Source organism: Anas platyrhynchos, chromosome 3, assembly GCF_047663525.1.
Source record: "Anas platyrhynchos isolate ZD024472 breed Pekin duck chromosome 3, IASCAAS_PekinDuck_T2T, whole genome shotgun sequence".
In the NCBI taxonomy this organism is placed as follows: domain Eukaryota; kingdom Metazoa; phylum Chordata; class Aves; order Anseriformes; family Anatidae; genus Anas; species Anas platyrhynchos.
Genome location: NC_092589.1, coordinates 35398593 through 35414585, shown reverse-complemented (window position 1 = coordinate 35414585; position 15993 = coordinate 35398593). Strand labels below are relative to the sequence as shown.

General features: G+C 70.3%; 1 protein-coding gene across 4 annotated transcripts; it reads right to left on the bottom strand.

Annotated features, from left to right (window-relative positions):
* Positions 1-580: 580 nt before the first annotated feature.
* Positions 581-14428, bottom strand: LOC101804927 (uncharacterized). 4 transcript variants are annotated; one of them, XM_072035687.1, is made up of 31 exons: positions 13636-14427; positions 12202-12309; positions 11201-11335; positions 10747-10878; positions 10469-10660; positions 10308-10391; positions 10075-10193; positions 9875-9989; positions 9618-9704; positions 9292-9407; positions 8888-9041; positions 8583-8674; positions 8415-8505; positions 8029-8142; positions 7686-7942; positions 7455-7578; positions 7112-7297; positions 6858-7013; positions 6289-6509; positions 5928-6105; positions 5710-5838; positions 5282-5590; positions 4917-5039; positions 3211-4695; positions 2923-3003; positions 2660-2746; positions 2451-2542; positions 2285-2370; positions 1598-1789; positions 1259-1411; positions 581-1022 (listed from the first exon to the last, which is right to left on the bottom strand). In XM_072035687.1, exons 1-31 carry the CDS (start codon positions 14050-14052, stop codon positions 787-789), a joined length of 6051 nt encoding a protein of 2016 aa, XP_071891788.1. In that variant the 5' UTR covers positions 14053-14427; the 3' UTR covers positions 581-786. The 4 variants fall into 4 exon arrangements, with proteins under 4 accessions (XP_071891788.1, XP_071891789.1, XP_071891790.1 ...); XM_072035688.1 differs by lacking the exon at positions 12202-12309 and having other exon boundaries at positions 13636-14428; XM_072035689.1 differs by lacking the exon at positions 4917-5039 and having other exon boundaries at positions 13636-14426.
* Between the last annotated feature and the right edge of the window lie 1565 nt (positions 14429-15993).

The window sequence follows — 15993 nt, the reverse complement described above, 5'->3', positions numbered from 1 at the left end:
GGGCATCCCCCCCAGCCCCGGGAGAGCCGCCCCGCTCCTCTCTTCCCATTAAGGAATTTCCTCCACGGGTGCTGGAGGAAAACAGGTGCCTGAGCCAAGGCACCGAGCCGAGAGAAATCTGCGGCCCCAAATCCCCCCCAGGTCCCCTCCGGGAGCACGAAGCCCCTCGCCGGGTGACACCAACGTCCCCGTCCCCAGCTGGGGGTTGCGGCAGGACACGGGGGGGGTGGGAGCAGCCCCGTGCCCGCTGCTCGCGTTTGTGCGCGCTGCCAGCCCTCGCTGCGGATCTGGGCGGCCGCCAGCCCGGCTATTTTAAGCCCCATCCTGCGCCTGCGGAGGAGAGGCTGAGCCTTGGAGCCTGCCGGGAGCGTCCTCACAGCCCTGCCCTGTTTGCCCAGGGTTTGCGCTCCCTCCCCTTCCCGGCACAGACTGGAACCTGGCGAAGTTATCGCAAAATTTTGGGGACAGGGGAAGCACCCCAGGGGCCGGCCACGCTCCCCGACCCCCACAGCAGGCAGCATGTCCCTGAGCGGAGCCCCCCACCCACCTCGGGGCTGGAGGAAGGAGCTCCCAGCCGGCGTGTCGATCTGTTTTTTAATAAAAACACCCCCGGCCCTGCCTGTGCTGCGTGTGGGGGGAGGCCCGGGGGGGGCAGGGGGGAGGCAGGGTGCGGTGCAGCCCCCCCCGGGCAGGCGGCGAGCGGTGAGCGGGTGCTGGGGGCGCAGCCGGTGCCAGGAGGGCAGGCAAACGGGCAGGCGAGGGGCTCTCCTCGCCCTCGGCCGGGGCTCACTCCTTCTTGCCGAAGAATTTCTTGAAGACGGACTTGTTCTTGGGGCGGGGGGCGCCGGGGGGCTTCTCCCCCAGCGCGTCCCGGGGGCTCCCCGGCCGGGCCACGAAGGAGCGGCAGCGCGCCCTGGGCACGGCCGCCGCTTGCTCCCCGATGTAGAGCGTCACCGAGTAGCTGCCCCCCGCCTCCCGCGGCTCCTGGGGCACGGCCAGCGGGGTGATCTTCTGGTAGGTGGCTGCGGGAGGGAGCACGGAGAGGTTGCAGGCACCCCCAGAGCCCCCCCCGAGCCGGGCACGGGGTGCTGAGCACGGCCACCCCGCGGGGCGCTTGGGGAGGGATGGCACAAGGGGTGGGAGATGCCTCCTGGGGGGGCTTGGGACATATCCCACGGCCACCACCACACCACCGGGACAAAGAGCGGTGGGTGAAGCACCTCCTGCCCCATACAGGTGTGCCCCGACCCCACCGTACCTGAGGTGAAGGAGTAGGAGCGCCGCTTATTGGCCACCAGCCCGCAGTCGTCCTCGTCTGGGCAGCCGTTGTCCCACAGCCCGGGGGGCGTCCGGGGGGACCGCTGCTGCTCCCTGCGCCCGGCTGTGGGGCTGGCGGCCCCGCAGACATCCTCTGAAGGAGAAGGAGGCGTTACAGGGACACACGGCCAGGTGGAAAGGCTCTCCACCAGCGCCTTGCCTTGCCCCCGGGTCAGGATGTCCTACAGACACCACCATGGCCACCGCTGGGGCTGCGTTTGGGCAGCAAGTAGGGGAAACCCCACAGGGCTCGGAGACACAGGGGCGAGGAAGAAGTCACCTGCTGCCGATGTGCCATCGGCGGGGCCGTCCTGCGCGTCCTGGGGCAGCTGCAGGCGGGCGTTGGAGCGGGGCAGCACCACGATCTCCGGGCTCTTGGCGGTCACAGCCTGGTGGGGACCCTGCAGGGGGCTGAAGCTGGCACCCTCGACGCACTGCGCGGCCGCCTGGAAGTAATCCACTTCGGGGAAACCTGGGCAGAGGGGCAGAGGGGCACGCTGTGGCACGGGGGGGCACATGGGACACCCCAAAGAGCCCGTGGGGTGACCACCCATAACCATGGTCTGCAGGAGATGGGCTGGCTCCTGCAAATCAGCCCCCCAGGGAACGGCTGTGGCAGCGGGGAGACGCCGCTCTGGCACATCCCCTCGCCAGGAAGGGGCTCCCAGCCCCACAGGAATGGCAGATGAAGGGCATGGGAAGCCCAGAGCCCATTTATAATCTTCCTGAGGCTGTTTTTTTTTTGCTGCTGAGCCTCGGCTGACGTCAGCCCTGTTATTCCTGATTCCCAACTGTGTGTGCGCGGTGCGAAAACCAAGCCTCCAAATCCTGCTGGCGGGGACACGCAGCTCCCAGGGCAGGGCAGGAGCCTGCATAATCCGGAGGCAGCCGTGTTTTGGCTCACCCATCCCATACCCAGCTCCGAAGGGGCTGCGGCACCGAGGTGCCTGCTCCAAGGGCCGCTCACCTGAGTTTTGCTGCAGCTTGGAGACCCACTCGTTCATCAGGGGCTGCGATGGGGCCCGCAGGAGGTACTCGGAGCCGTCCCGCAGCCTGCCGGGGGAAGAAGAAGAGGTGAAGCAGCAGGAAAAGCGTGGCTTGTGGGTGACTCCCCATCTCCCGGGAGAACTCACTGCAGCCTGAAGCAGTTGGTCTTCTTGGTGTACTCGCTGTCCGGAGCGCACACGGCCCCGGCGAGGTTGAGGGGCAGGGCCACCACGGAGCTCTGCAGCACGGGGAAGAGCAAAAAGCAAAAAGCACGGCGGGGTTTGCAGCTTCCCCTTCCCCAGCCGGCCACGAGGACCCCCCCCCGTCACACACAGCCCCCCTCAGGGCGCCGTACCTTGAGGCTGTCCCTCCGGTCCTGGTAGAAGCACAGCGTCTGCCGCATCAGCACGGCGTGGAAGAGGCCCCAGGCACGGCAGCTGGCCTGCAGGACACGAGCAGGGGACAGAGGGGACATGGGGATGGCGGGTCAGCATCCGTCAGACGCTGTGGGGTGCCCCCATTAGGATCCCACAGGTGCACGGAGGTGTCCCCTTGCTGCGCCCCGCTCCAGCAGCCCCCACGGCCCCATGCCCAGCACCCTGATCCCACAGACTGTACCTTCCTCCCTCCTGCCTGCAGCACGTGCTTCCTTTCCAGCGTCCCCTCCATCATCTGGAACTCCGTTTTACCAGCAGGAGCCTGCAAGCAGACAGCAGGTGAGGGAGGGAGCCCCGGATCAGCCCCAGGACATGCAGGTTTGCCCGAGGAGGCAGCACCAAATGCGGCTACATCAGGGCACCTTTTTTTTTTTAGGGTCAAGCTCTGCCTGCTAAGGCTGAGCAGTTTGGGGAGCCCCGTGCAGCTGGCACACCCAAATTCCTCCCCCCTGCTCCTCCCCACACTGACCTGGCCGCCCTCTCTCTCCTCGTCCCGCTGCCTCTGCCGATCCCACGCAGCGGGGCTGTCCGAGGGGGGCACGGCCACCGTCCCCTCCAGGCAGGGGGCTGCCCCGTGCCCCTGGGGGCTGCCCGCGTGCCCCTTCCCTCCAGCCGGGCTCTGCAGGATCCGGGCAGCGCTGGGGAGGGTGAATTTGGCCACCAGCACGTTGTTGGCCGAGGAGAGGATGAGGGGCCCACCGGTGGTGTCAGAGCTGGGGGGGCTCCCTGGCGGGTGGCTGGGCGCACGCCGCTCACCCACCCCATCCCAAATGGCCTGCAGCTCCTCCTCCTCCTCCTCGAACTGCCCGTGGGCAGGGTGGCAAATCTCCTGGGCACCCCGCACAGGGCTGGGGGGCTGCGGGGACCCCAGCGCCCACTCGAAGACGGAGAGCTGGGTGGGAGCGGCGGGGGAAGCCGGGAACCCCACAGGCTGGGTGCTGCTGCTGGGGGGGTGCTGAGCAGTTGGGATGGCTCCTGCCCTGTGCGGGGTGCCGGGGGGGGACGTCCCCATCTCCAGGTGAGCGGCTTCACGGTGCCGGGCCCTGCAGCTGGCTCTGGGGCTGCCGCCCTGCTGCAGGAGGGTGGGCAGCAGGTCCTGCTCGTGGGACTGCCGGCCCGGCCTCGAGTCCGGGAGGTGCTGCCTGGTGCTGCCGGGGTGCCGCGGGCTCCTGCGCTCCTCCCCGGTGCCGTGGGCAGCCCGCGGGCCCCGCGCCTTGTGCCGGCCGGAGCTGGGGTTGAAGCTCACCTCCTCGAGCCACGTTCCTCGCTCGGCTTTAGGGGACGCCCCCAGGACATTGCCGGGCTGCCGGGGACCGTGCCCGCCCGTGTCCTCTCCAGGGGGCTCCCACCACCTCACCCCCCTGCCCTTCCTCTCCTCCTCCTCCTCCTCTTCTGGCGGCGCGGTGTCTCGGAGGCGCCCCAGCACGGCCACATCCTTGGGCAGCTCCAGGCTGAGCACGGAGCCCAGGGCAAGGTGAGGGCACGTGGCTTTGGGCCCCGGGCGCCGCGCGGCTCCGGGGGGAGCCAGGCGAGGTTTGGGGTGCCGGGGGGCCGCCCCGCACTCGGCGTCGATGTCCCGCACCAGGGGGTTCTTCACGTAGAGCAGCAGCTCCCCGAGCTGGGGGCCGGGGGGCCCCGCCGCCTTCCTCCAGCCGCATTTGAGGGGCCAGGTGTTGCTGGGGCCGTGCCGCTCCTCGGGCAGGGGCTGCAGCGAGCTGGCGCCCATGATCCCCTGAAGCGTCAGCAGCCGTGCCTGCTCGGCCCGGGCCCGCTCCCTCCTCTGCAGGCTGTTGAAGAGGGAGCCCGTGCTGGCCTTGGGCAGGGTGTGGGAGGCTGGCGGCGTGCCGGAGCCGGGTGCCGGAGGGCGGGAGGACGCGGCAGGCGGCCTCTTCGCTGGCTGCGGCGTGCCGGAGCTGCTCCCGGCCCCTTCCCCGTAGCTCTCCTCCAGCAGCACCTGCGGGCACGGAGAGAGCGATGACCCCCGGCTCCTGGAAATGCCTCGCCCGGCATCCCCAGCCCTCGAGCTGGAAGAGCACCTCCTGGCCCTCGGGGCCGCCCCACACACAGCCCTCCCGTGTCCCTGCGAGGCTGTGGCAGCCCAGGTCTGGATGCAGCAGGCGGGTTCACACCATGCAGCCGCTCCGCCCCGCATGCGGCCGCCCCTGGGGCCGTTACCTCTTCCGCCGCTGGCTGGCGAGGCGGCTTTCTCTTGCGCCTTAAACTACCCCAAGTGTTTCCTACAAGCCCCTGGCAACGCTTCCAAAAGGTTTTACAGCCCGAGGGTTTAGTGGCAGGGAGCTGAGCAGGGGGAGAGAGAGACAGAGAGAGATGGGGGGCGGGTTGGATGCGCGGGGGTGAGGAGCTGCAGCCAGGGAAGTGCAGGAAAAGGGTGGCACAAGCTGGTCCTTAGCCCTCGGGAGGTGCTCGACATCCAGCAGAGCTTTACGCAGGCCGGGCAGCTCTCCTGAGGACAGCCCGGCCGGGTGCCACCACGGGGGACACCCAGGAGCCCTCCAAACCCCCCGCCCAGCCCCACGTACCGTCCGTGGTGTCTCCTCGATCTGCACCTTCTTCTTCTCGCCCTTCTTGCCGATGCTCAGGATGAGGTTGACCGTGCCCCCCAGCCCGCCGGGGCCCCGCGGCGGCAGCAGCAGCGTGGAGGTCTCGGAGGGATCCCAGGCCAGAGCCTGCTCGGGGCTTCCTGGGCTGCAGGGAGGTGATGCTGGAGGGGAGAGCGCTGCCCCTGCCGGCACCCGCGGCTCCGGTCCTTGTGCGGGCATGGGGAAGGAGCAGGGAGGGAGCCTCGCCGGGCTGAGGATGCTCTCCTGAGAGCACGGGGCACGCTGCTCCTGGGGAATGAGGCAGGAGGGGAGCTGGAGGACGGGCTGCACTTTGCCAGGATGAGACACGTCCCCCGTTGCGTGTGCCCCCTGCTCCGTCGGGGCTCTCAGCCCAGCTGGGTGCTCACCTGGCCGGCAGGGGATGCTCTCCGCGGGCTCTCGGGGTCCCTCCTCTCATCCCGCTGGTGCCTCTGCGCTCGCCAGCGCACCAGCACCCAGCCCAGCATGCTCTGCAGCTCCTCCAGGCGCTCCTGGATCTATGGGGATGGAGATGCTGGGTGGCCCCCGCCAGGACCCCAGCGGCTCCAGGGCCCCGTGCCGCTCGTCCCGGCTCTCCGCCGCTTACCGTGGCGCTCAGGTAGTGCTCCTCCGCCACCAGCTGCTGCCCCGCCGCCGCCAGCTCCTCGAACTCCTGCAGCTTGCCCTCGATCTTCTTTTCCAGCTCCTCACACTGGGTCTCCAGGAAGCCGGGGCCGCTCGGGCTCTCGGAGAAGATCTGAGCCCGCGTGTCTTCCGTCCAGGAGCTGAGGGCGCACGAAGGACGGGCTCGGGGACAGCCCAGGGAAGCTGTTCCCAACCTGCCCTTGTGTCCCACGCGATGTGGCACCTCGGGGACCCCAAGACACCCTTTGTCCCTGATGGCTGTGCAGGGCCTGAGGTCTCCCCGACATCCTTTCCCCAGACAACCCCGCCGGCTCCTCACTTACATCATGGCCAAGTAATCCCTGAAGAAGTGCCGCAGCCGGCCGGCCTGCTGCACGTGCCCACGGGTCTCCCGCAGCAGCTCCCGCAGCCCTGCCCACGCCCGCAGCGTGTCCTGCACCTCCCGGCTGATGGGGCACAGGCGAGCAGGGCAGAGCTCCTGCAAGCGGGCAGCTCCCCGCTCCAGCTCCTCCAGCTGCCCCTGCAGGCTCTCCGACACCTCGCGCTGAAGACCAAAAGGGGAGGGGGAAAAAAAAAAAAGCCTCAGGATGCCGCGGGTGCCATGGCCGGGCAGTTTTCCCCGCGTGGTTTCCCCGCCTGCCCGCCTGAGTCACCACCCTGCCGGCGGAAAGATGAGCGAGGTGCTGGCAGCCGGGCGCTGGCACGGGGGGGCTGAGGCGAGCTCTCTCCCCTTCCCTGGCTCAGGCTGGAAAATTCCAGCCCAGACACCGCCGCGTGCCAAGGCTGACGACACCTGGGCCCCCGGGGGCCAGCGCCTCCCCGGGATGGCCCCATCCTGCCCGGGCACCTCCCTGCCACGTGCCCGGCCGGCCGCGGGGCTCCCGGAGCTCACCTCCATCTCCTGCTGGCGGCTCTGCAAGCCCTGCAGCCCCGGCAGGTCCTTCTCGCTCTTCACCGTGGTGAAGCCGCTCTCCGCCTGCGCCGTGTCGCGAGCCAGGGCCTCGGCGCTGCGCCGCAGGGCCTCCAGGCGCGGGGACACCGCTGCCACCTGGGCAGGAGGGAGGGAGGGCAGAGGTGAGTCCCACCACGGGACCCCTCACGGCTGTGGGTGGGCCACCCGGGTCGTGTCCCCGAAGCCCCCCCTACCAGGCGCTCCAGGCTCTCCGTCTCCGCCGCCACCTCCATCACTCGCTCCCGCTCCTTGGCCGCGTCGTTCAGCATCTCCACGGCCTCCTGCAGCTCTCCCAAGGGGCTGCTCGCCTCCTCGCCGTCCTCAGCCTGGGCCGAGAGCAGGGGAAAAGCCCCCTGCGAGCCACGGTGCCCGCTCCCTGGCTGAAACCAACAGAGCCGCTGGGCGTGAGGGAGGTGTGGAGCAACCCCCAAAGCGTCCGGGATGGAGAGGGGCAGCCCCCCTGCCAGCCTCAGACCAACCCTCGGGTTGTGCCCAGCCGCTGGGCGATCCCAAAAGGCTGCCACCCCCGCTGCTCACCTCCCTGGCTCCCTGCCGGCTCCGCTCCTCCTCCTCCTGCAGGTTCTGCAGGAACTCGGACAGCACCAGGGAGTCGCGCAGGTCGGCGGCTCGGCGCCGCAGGGCTGCCTGCACCTGTGCCAACCTACGGGGACAGGCGGCCCTCGTGGACACCGGCACCTCCCTGGGTGAAACATCCTCCTCCCCATGCACCCTGGGGCCGGAGAGGAGGCGGCCTCCCCTGCTACTCACTTCTCCTCCACCATCTCCACCTTCCTCTGCATCTTCCTCGCTCCCTCGCGCTCCGCGGGCATCCCGCCCGCCGCCTCCTCCCGCAGCGCCTGGAGCTTGCTGCCGCACAGCAGGAGCTGCCTCTCCAGCTGGCCTGTCCCCTCCAGGTCCCTGCGCAGCTCCGCGGGGCTCCTCATGGCAGCTGGCTCCGAGAGCGACCCCGCCACGGCTTGCAGCCACCGCTCGGCGCGGTCCAGCTCCCCCACCAGCCTCAGCGCCTGCGGGGACAGCGGGGAGGTGGGACCGACCCCATTGGCCCCCCAGGGGGGGCAGGAGCAGCGTGAGGGTGACGCCGGCCACTCACCTTATCGATTTCCCTCAGCACGGCACCGTTCTCCTGGTGCTTCCTCTGCAGGTCCTCCCACAGCTCGCCCAGCTCCCGCAGCATGGCCTCCACCTGGGGGCTTCCCGCGCCCTCCTGGAGGCAGGGGCAGCGCTCAGGGTGGCTCCCACCCCGTGTCCCCAGGCTGGAGGGGGCTCAGCGGGGGCACAGCCATGCTGGAGCCCGCCCTTCCCAGCTCTCTGCATCCCCCCCGGGAGCTGGGGGGGCTCTCCTCGAGCGGGGCTGCAGCCTGCTGAGGAGCACGGGGACCCGAAATTCGCAGGGGGTGGGAAAAGGGACCCCAAAAATGAATGGACTGGGAATAGAGGGGCAGGGGGGACGCGGCTGGGCTCTCGGGGAGGCGTTACCGTGCTTGGCACCCGGCCGACATCCTGCGCCAGGGCCTCGGGGGGCCGCGTGCCCCTCTCAGCCTCCACCTCTCCAGGACCCTGTCTCCTCCTGCGGAGAGGGGGGCGGTCAGCCACGGGGACCCCCGCTCCGCCCCACTCCCCGCAGCCTCCTCCGCAAGCCCGTACCTCCTGCCGTCCCCTCCCGCTGCCGGACAGCCAGGGCCGCTCTCCTCGCCTCGCACGTGCTCCACCAGCCTCCTCGACACGTCCCTCGGCACCTGCGGCACCAAGGCTCCCATGCCTCCTCCGCCCGGCCCCAAAAGGGCTTCGCCTCGCCGCGGGCCGGGTGCAGGGCTCCTTGCTGCATCCCAGCCACGGCACGGCGCCGGGCTTGGGCTTGGGCCAGCGGCCAAATTCCCACAAGCTCGGCCGCCTTCCTACCACGGAGGCCCCGGAGAGGCCGGGGGGAGGCAGGGCTGAGCCGTGCTCACCGTGCTGCCGCCGGGATCTCTCTTCTGCTTGTCTCCTGCCTCCTTTCCCACCAGCTCCCGGCTGCTGCCGTCTCCGCGGGGCTCAGGGCTCGCAGCCGAGGCTTCTCCCCCTGGGAAACCGCTTCCCACAGCCACTGCCGGAGCCTTCTCGGTCCTGGGAAGGGGCAGGGAGTGAAGGGAGGCTCGGGGGGGGGGGGCAGAGGATGGAGAAAAGAGAGCCCCGAAGTGGAGAGAGCCCCTAAAGCTCACTTTTCGTGGTCCTGATCACCCCATTTTCCACCGAGGAAATGGAGAAAGGAGGGAACCCTCTGAGGTCACGGCACTGTGAGCCTGACCAAGGAGCCTAGAGCCAAGCTGCAACCCCAAACCCCTTTTCCCCACAGCCTGGCCGGGGGCTGCCCCACCTCAGCGCCTGCTGGAGCCGGGCCCAGCTCTCCTTCACGTCCCGGTGCTTGGGGGTGACTCGGGCCGCCAGGCTGGGCTGCAGGCTGAGGAGCTGCGACACGGTCACGTCCAGCATCTGTGGGACAGGGGAGCGGTGGCAGGGCCGGGACGAGCCACACGCGGTGGCTGCCTGCCCCCACCCTCAACCCCAGCTGCCCCATGTGGGTTTGGGGTGCACGCCGAGCCCCCAGCCCCCCGCTGCCGGTGCTGACCCCACAAAGCATGCAAGCCCCCGTCCCCAGGGTGCCCCCAGGGCTCAGAGGACGAGGGTGGCACCATCACTTACCATCACCTGGCTGGCTATGTCCCTGACATCCCGATCCCGGCTGGCCTCGGCCTCCCCGTGCTTCCCCACGCCGCAGACGCTCCTCCACTGCGAGAAGAGGCCGCGCTCAGCACAGGGAGGGGGACAGGGCCCTGCCCTCAGCTCTGCCATGCTCAAATCCCCCCAGCCCGGCCCCGTTTGCTGCCCTGGCTCTGCCCCCCAGCTCTCGCACCCCGAGGACCCTCCCCCCGCCGTGCCACCCTGCCCGGGGCCGCTACCTTGGCGTGGATGGCGCCCAGCAGGGCCTCGGCCTGCTGCAGGAAGGCGGTGACCTCCAGGGCCAGCTGCAGGGCCTCGTGGTGCTCCTTCAGGGTGCCCTGCAGCCGCAGCCACCTGCCCGGGGGGGAATCGCGGCGGTGAGGGGCGGCTCGTGCCCACCACGGCCCCCCCTGCTCCATCGCCCCGCCGCCCCGCTCACATTTTGTTGAGGTGCTTGCGCCGGGCCGAGACACTCCGGCTCTCGCTTTTGCCTTGCTTCTCCAGCTTCTGGGCCAGGCTGTTGAGCTCCTCGTGCAGGCTCTGGAAGTGCTGCTCCTCCTGGGGCGGGCAGAGGCAGAAATCAGCACCCCCAAACCCCCGGGGGCTCCGGCTGGGTTTCGGGGAGCAGCCGGGGTGGGCACGGGCTGCGAGATGGAGCCGAGCTGTGCCCACCTGCTTCAAGTCGAGGATGCGGCGGGTGAGCTGGATCTTCTCCGGGCTTTCCTGCAGGAGTGCCGCCAGGCAGGGCTTCTCCTCCTGGAAAACGGGATGCTGTGAGCGAGGTGGGGACGTGGCAGCCCGTCCCTAGGGCACTGCGCCCACCAGCACCTCACCTTGCTGCGGATCCACGCCTCCAGGCTCTCCGCCTTCCTGCTGAAGTCCTGCAGGCTGCGCAGCCCCCCCAGGGCCCTGCTCTGGCTGGCGGCCGTCTGCTTCAGGAGCTGCCACTGCTCCCGCAGCGCCTGCAGCTGCCTCCGCACCGCCTCGCCGCCGGGGCTGGGCCTGCCCGCCAGCTGCTCGCCCATCTGCGGGGATGGGGACCCCGAAACGGGTCACTGGGGGGCTCGCGGATCGCCCGGCGAGGGGGTCCGCGGGTTATCCCGAGCCTCACCTGGCTGAGCTTGATGAGGGTGTTGTCGAAGTCCTTCATCTCCCTCTGCAGGGCCTGCGCCACCTGCTCCCAGCCCTGCAGCTCGCAGCCGTCCTTCAGGTCCCGCAGCTTGCCTCGCACCCAGCCCTCCGCCTGCGGGGTGGCAGGAGCCGCGTCCGTCCCCGACGGCCCCCATCTCCTCCCTTCTCCCGTCGCCGTCCCCCTCGGGAGGAGGAGGAGGAAGAGGAGGAGGAGGAAGCAGGGCCCCGGTGCGGGCTGACCCCCTCTCCCCGGGGCTGACAGCCAGGCGGAGGCGGCCAAAGATGATCTCACGCCGCAACAATGGCTCGGCTCGAGGCCGGCCGCGCAGCCCTCCCCGCGGCGCACCCCACCCGCAGCCCCAAAGGAAGGCAGCCTGGGTCCCGCTCCCGCTCCCGGCCCCCATCCCGGCCCTATTCCCCCCGGGTGGGCTCACCTGCAGCATCTCCCGGTTGAACTGGGCGAGCAGGGGGCTGGGGTCCGGGAGGGTGGGTGCCCCCGGCACGCTTCGCCCCACGCTCCTGGGGGCCGCCGGCTCCTTGCTCCCGGGGCTGTCTTTATGGGGTGCCAGCTGGGGGGGCAGAGCCAGGGGGGCAGCGGGTCACCCCCCCTGCTGCCTGGGGGCTTCAAGGAGGGGACGTGCCCACGGTGTTCGCCACCCTGGGTCACCCCGTGGGGGACAGAAGGGCGCAGAGCGAGCCAGAGAGACCCTCAGCCCAAGCAAAAGGGGTGGCAGAGGGGGGGGGAGAAACACAGCATGGCCCCCGGGCTGACGAAATGCTCTGTCAGGGCTCCAGCTCCGCCGGGGGCCACGGCGAAGGTCAGCCAGCACAAGGAGCTGGCCCCCCTCCAAACGCAGCCCTGGGCCCAGCTGCACAGAGCCCGGGGGGAGCGCGGCCTCTCCCAGGCGCTGCTTCCCAGCACGGGGCCCCGAAATGCCCCCCGCTGCCCTCCCTGGGGCTGGCAGGGGGCAGGGGTCCCGAGGGGGGGCTCGGCGCACCCATACCCGCAGGGTGCCACCTCCTGGGTGCCGAGCTGCAGGGCTGGGGCAAGCGTCAGGCTCTCTAAGCACTCTGGCATGCGCTGCCCCGCTGATGACATGAGAGTCTCTCTCTGCCTAACCACAAGAACTAGAGAAATCTTTTTTTTTTTTCTTTTTTTTCCTGCTTTTTTTTTTTTTTAAATAGCAACACAGATTCTCAGGCCCTCCCGCGACTCCGTCATCCCCAGCCTCTTGACACAGCCAAGCACTGGAAGTGCCCAGCCCCCTGCGAACCCTAAACCCCAGCCCCTGTGCCCCCTGGCGATAGCTGCACCCCGTTTTTTTGGGGCAGACGCCCTCGTGCACCCCCGGGCTCTGTGCAAACCCCTCCAGCCCCGTTTGCTCAGCCTCAAGCCCTCGGCCACCCCTTCCCGGCAGCGTGCGCGGGGACGTACCGCCTCCAAGGGGGACCCTCTGTCCAGCGGGGAGCAGAACCCGCTGGCTTGGGGGCTCGCAGCCTCCTGCTTGTCGTCCTCCCCGTCCACATCCTTCCTGAGATAGACCTGGAGGCGGGGAAGGCGCAGCCCCGTCAGCCTGGCAGCGAGCTGGGTGCCAGCGGCGGGGAGCCTGGCAGCGCTCCTGCACCCCCCCCTGCAGCAGCCACAGCAGGGCAGAGGAAAACGTGAGCCCCGCGGGCTGCCGGCACCTGAAAGCACCCGGGGCCGGGAGGCGAGAGTTAAGAGGGCGGCTGAGTCACCGGGAAGGGCTCCCGCAGGATGGAGGGGCCGGGGTGTGAGCAGGAGAGGCACGGCGAGGAGGCCTGGGATGAACTCCGCGTTCCCTTAGCCTCCCCGTGGCCCAAACCCAGGGCAAGAAGCACGCGGGATAGCTCGGGCCGTGCCCAAGGGCAGTCCCTCTGACCCTCTATGCCCATCGGATGCCTTTTGGGACCCCGTGAGCCCCTCGCCGAGCCTGCGGGTGGCAGGGGAGCTGTATTTAGGGCCCTGTCCTGCGCCCCGCCGGCGGCAGGCAAATAGGGCCGGCGGCACAGAGATGACTTCATCCTTCCCGCACGGGGCCGGTCCCTCTGGCCGGAGCTGGGTCCTCGCTCAGGAGGAACAAACCCTTCCTCTCGCTGCCCTGCAGGCTGAAGGCGCCTCCCACGCGAAGCAGAGGTGCAAAGGCTCCTGGCCGAGCAGCACCTCCAGCGCTCCTTGTAGGGACGAGGGGAGCCCCCCGGCTGATGCCCCTCGGGCTGCGCAGGCTGCTCGTGCCACGAGGAGAGGAGCTGCCTGCGTGCCCGAGGGCCCGGCAGCTCTTGCGAGGCTGCGCCTGGCCTTTATTGGCAATGAAGGAGAGGGTTTTGGCAGCCTGCTGCGCGGCTCTCCCCGGCGCTACCCCGCTGCGAAAGCAGCCGCTGCGGCTCGGGGTTAAAGCACAAGGAGCTGCTGGCGAGGTCTCCCAGCCGCCCCGCTCCCCAGCCCGGCCCCACAGGGGGGTCTCTGGGGACACCCGCATCCGCCGGGGCCGAAACGCAGAGGGCAGGCTGCCAGGGCTCCCGGGTCCCGTGGCGGGGGCCAGGCGGGCAGCAGCCTTGTCTTGGCTCTGCCGCACCGCACGGCCCCTCGTGAGTCACTTCCCTTTTCCCAGCCTCGGTTTCCCCTCTGGTAAAGGAGCGGGGGGCGAGTTCCCAGCTCCCCACACGCGACCGTGAGCATCCAAAGGGCTGAGCCCCCCAGGACTCAATCTGTGGGGCCGAGCTTTCCCACCCACGCTCACCCTGGGCTCGCCCATCCCCTCGAGCACCCCGCAGCCCTCCCGCTGCGGGAGCTGAACCGGGATCCGGCCCCAAAGCGGGACGGGGAGCAGGGTTTGAGGGGAGCGCTTACCTTGAACTGAGCCTTCCCGGTCCTGCTGTTGTTGTTGTTGTGGTTCCTCTCCCCTCCGGCCCCCCCGGGCTCCCCGGACCCCCCTGCATCCCCGGAGCCAGCCTGCCCGTGCCAGTTGGAGAGCGTGATCTTCTTGATGGAGCGCGCCAGGGAGCCCCGGCTCAGCCTCTCCTCCTCGCCGCCTTCCTCCCCGCGGCGGGGCTGGCCGGGGGGCCCCGAGGACGACCCCCTGGCCTGGGCCAGGTAGAGGGAGATGCGCTGGTTGAGGTCTCTCCGGAGGCCCCGGTGGTTGTCCAGCGCCGAGGCCAGGGCGATGCCGGGGCAGGCGTCGGCTGCGAACTCGGCGGCGCACTTGGGCAGGGACAGCTTGGTGCTGATGGTGAAGGGCTGCACCTTCCTCGCCGTGCTGCCCGACATCCTCCCGCTCCGGCCGGGGCTCCGGCACGGGGAGGAGGCCCGGGGGAACCGGGGGGGTCCCGGGGATCCTGCTCGGGCTGCTCGGGGCGAAGCGGCGCCGCTGCTCCCCCGCTGCCGGAGCCCGCCCCGGAGCGGGCGCGGCGGTGCCGGGGCCGCCCCTCGCCGGGGGGGCGCTCAGCGGGGCGGCCCCGCGGCGGCCGGGGGGGGCTCCGGGGACCCGGCTCCCATGGCCCGGGGCTCGGGAGGGCTTCTCCGGCCCCTCCGCCCCCGGCGGGGCGCGTCCCTTCGCTTCCCTTCCCTTCCCTTCCCCTCCCCGGTGCCGGTGCCGGTCCCTCCTCCGGCGGCGGCGCAGGGGAGGCGGCTCCGCGCCCGGCCCCCCCTCGGCCGTGCCGAGCTCAGCCGTCCACCTTCTTGTGCAGGTTGAGGATGCAGAGCAGGCAGGTGAGCAGGGCCTGGCGGCTCTCCCCGGAGCGCAGCCGGCGGCCCAGGCGGCGGAGAGGCGGCAGGAGGCGCTTGCGGGCCAGCAGCAGCAGGCGGCCGAGCAGGGCGCGCAGCAGCGGGGCGGCGAGCGGTGGGGCGGGCATGCTGCCCCCCGGCTGCGGCACGGCGAGCCCTCGGCACCGGCACCGGCACCGGGAGCGGCACCGGGAGCGGCTCCGGGAAGCGCTGCCCGGCGGGGATGCTGCGCTCCGGGGCGGCTCGGAGCAGGGCGCAGCGCGGAGCGGGGTCACCCCGGCTCCCCGAGGCTCTCCGCGTCCTGGGGAGCTTTCCCCCCTCGTGTCCCCGCTCTGCCTCGCTTCCCAGAGGAGCCCGTGCCGCTCAGCAGCCCCCACGCGGACCTGCTGCCAGCCTGAGTGGCTTGGATGCCTTTGCTTCGAGGGATAACAACGGTATTAAAAAAAGCACCCAAAAAAGCCCCGCAGCCGGCCGCCCATTTAAACGCCCCCTCCTCCCTGCAAGCCACACCGCCGACCCCATCTGTCGGGGTGGCAGTGGTGGGGTGGGACAACATCTGCCCACCGCAGCGACGTGGGCTGCGGGGCAGGCTCCCGGCTCCTGTTTCACCCCCGAGCTGGCAGCCGGCCCCAAAAGACGCCTCTGCCATCCCCACAGGGACAGGAGTGCCGGGGCAGGGGGCGGCACGAGGCAGCGAGCACCAAGCAGTCCGTGCCCTTCCCCTTCCCGCCTGTGTCTTGTTCCTGGTGGCTGCCTGGCTTCGTTTCCTCCCCTCGTTGTTCCCTGCAAGAGCCCAGCCCGCAAGCCCCTGCTCTTGGCTCCCGGTCAAGCGGAATTTAGGAGAAGGGGGAGACGCGAGGCCCTGAACGCTGTCCCCGTGCCCCAGCCTGTGCCCGGAGAGCCCCATGCGGGCGGCGCAGGCAGGGTGACCTTTCCCAGCCCCACAGATTCCTCCTGGGGAGCCGGGGACGGATGAGGGAGGAGGGCTGGCCGTGCCTCAGCGCAGAGATGCCACGTGCCTGAATCAGAAGCAGCTCCGGGTCCCGGAGCCGCACGGACCGGGGCTGACGTCAGCCCCCGGGACCAGCCTCCGCTGCGCTCCGAGGGCTCCTGCGCCAGCAGCAAGAGGAGCCCCGGTGGAGGACGCGGGACCTGAAGCCTCACTGCAGCTGCGATGGGGTCTGTGTGTCCTCGGGAGGGATCCCGGCCCCGATTTTTATCGGGGAAGCGGAGGGTGCAGCGCCTGGCCTGGTGGTGAGGCTCCTGGGGCTGCTGTTCCGTGGCTGACCCCAGCCGGGCTGCTTCCTCTCTCCGTGCCCCGATTTCCCCAGCAGGTACGTGGCGAGGGGAGAGAGCAGAGATCTCACTCCCTGGGGAGCTTTGCCCATCGCTGGGATCAGCCCGGGACACGGAGCCGGTGGGGACGGGGAGCTTCCCATCAGCGGTGCCCACGGGGACAATCCCCAGGGCTCAGTCCCAGGAGAA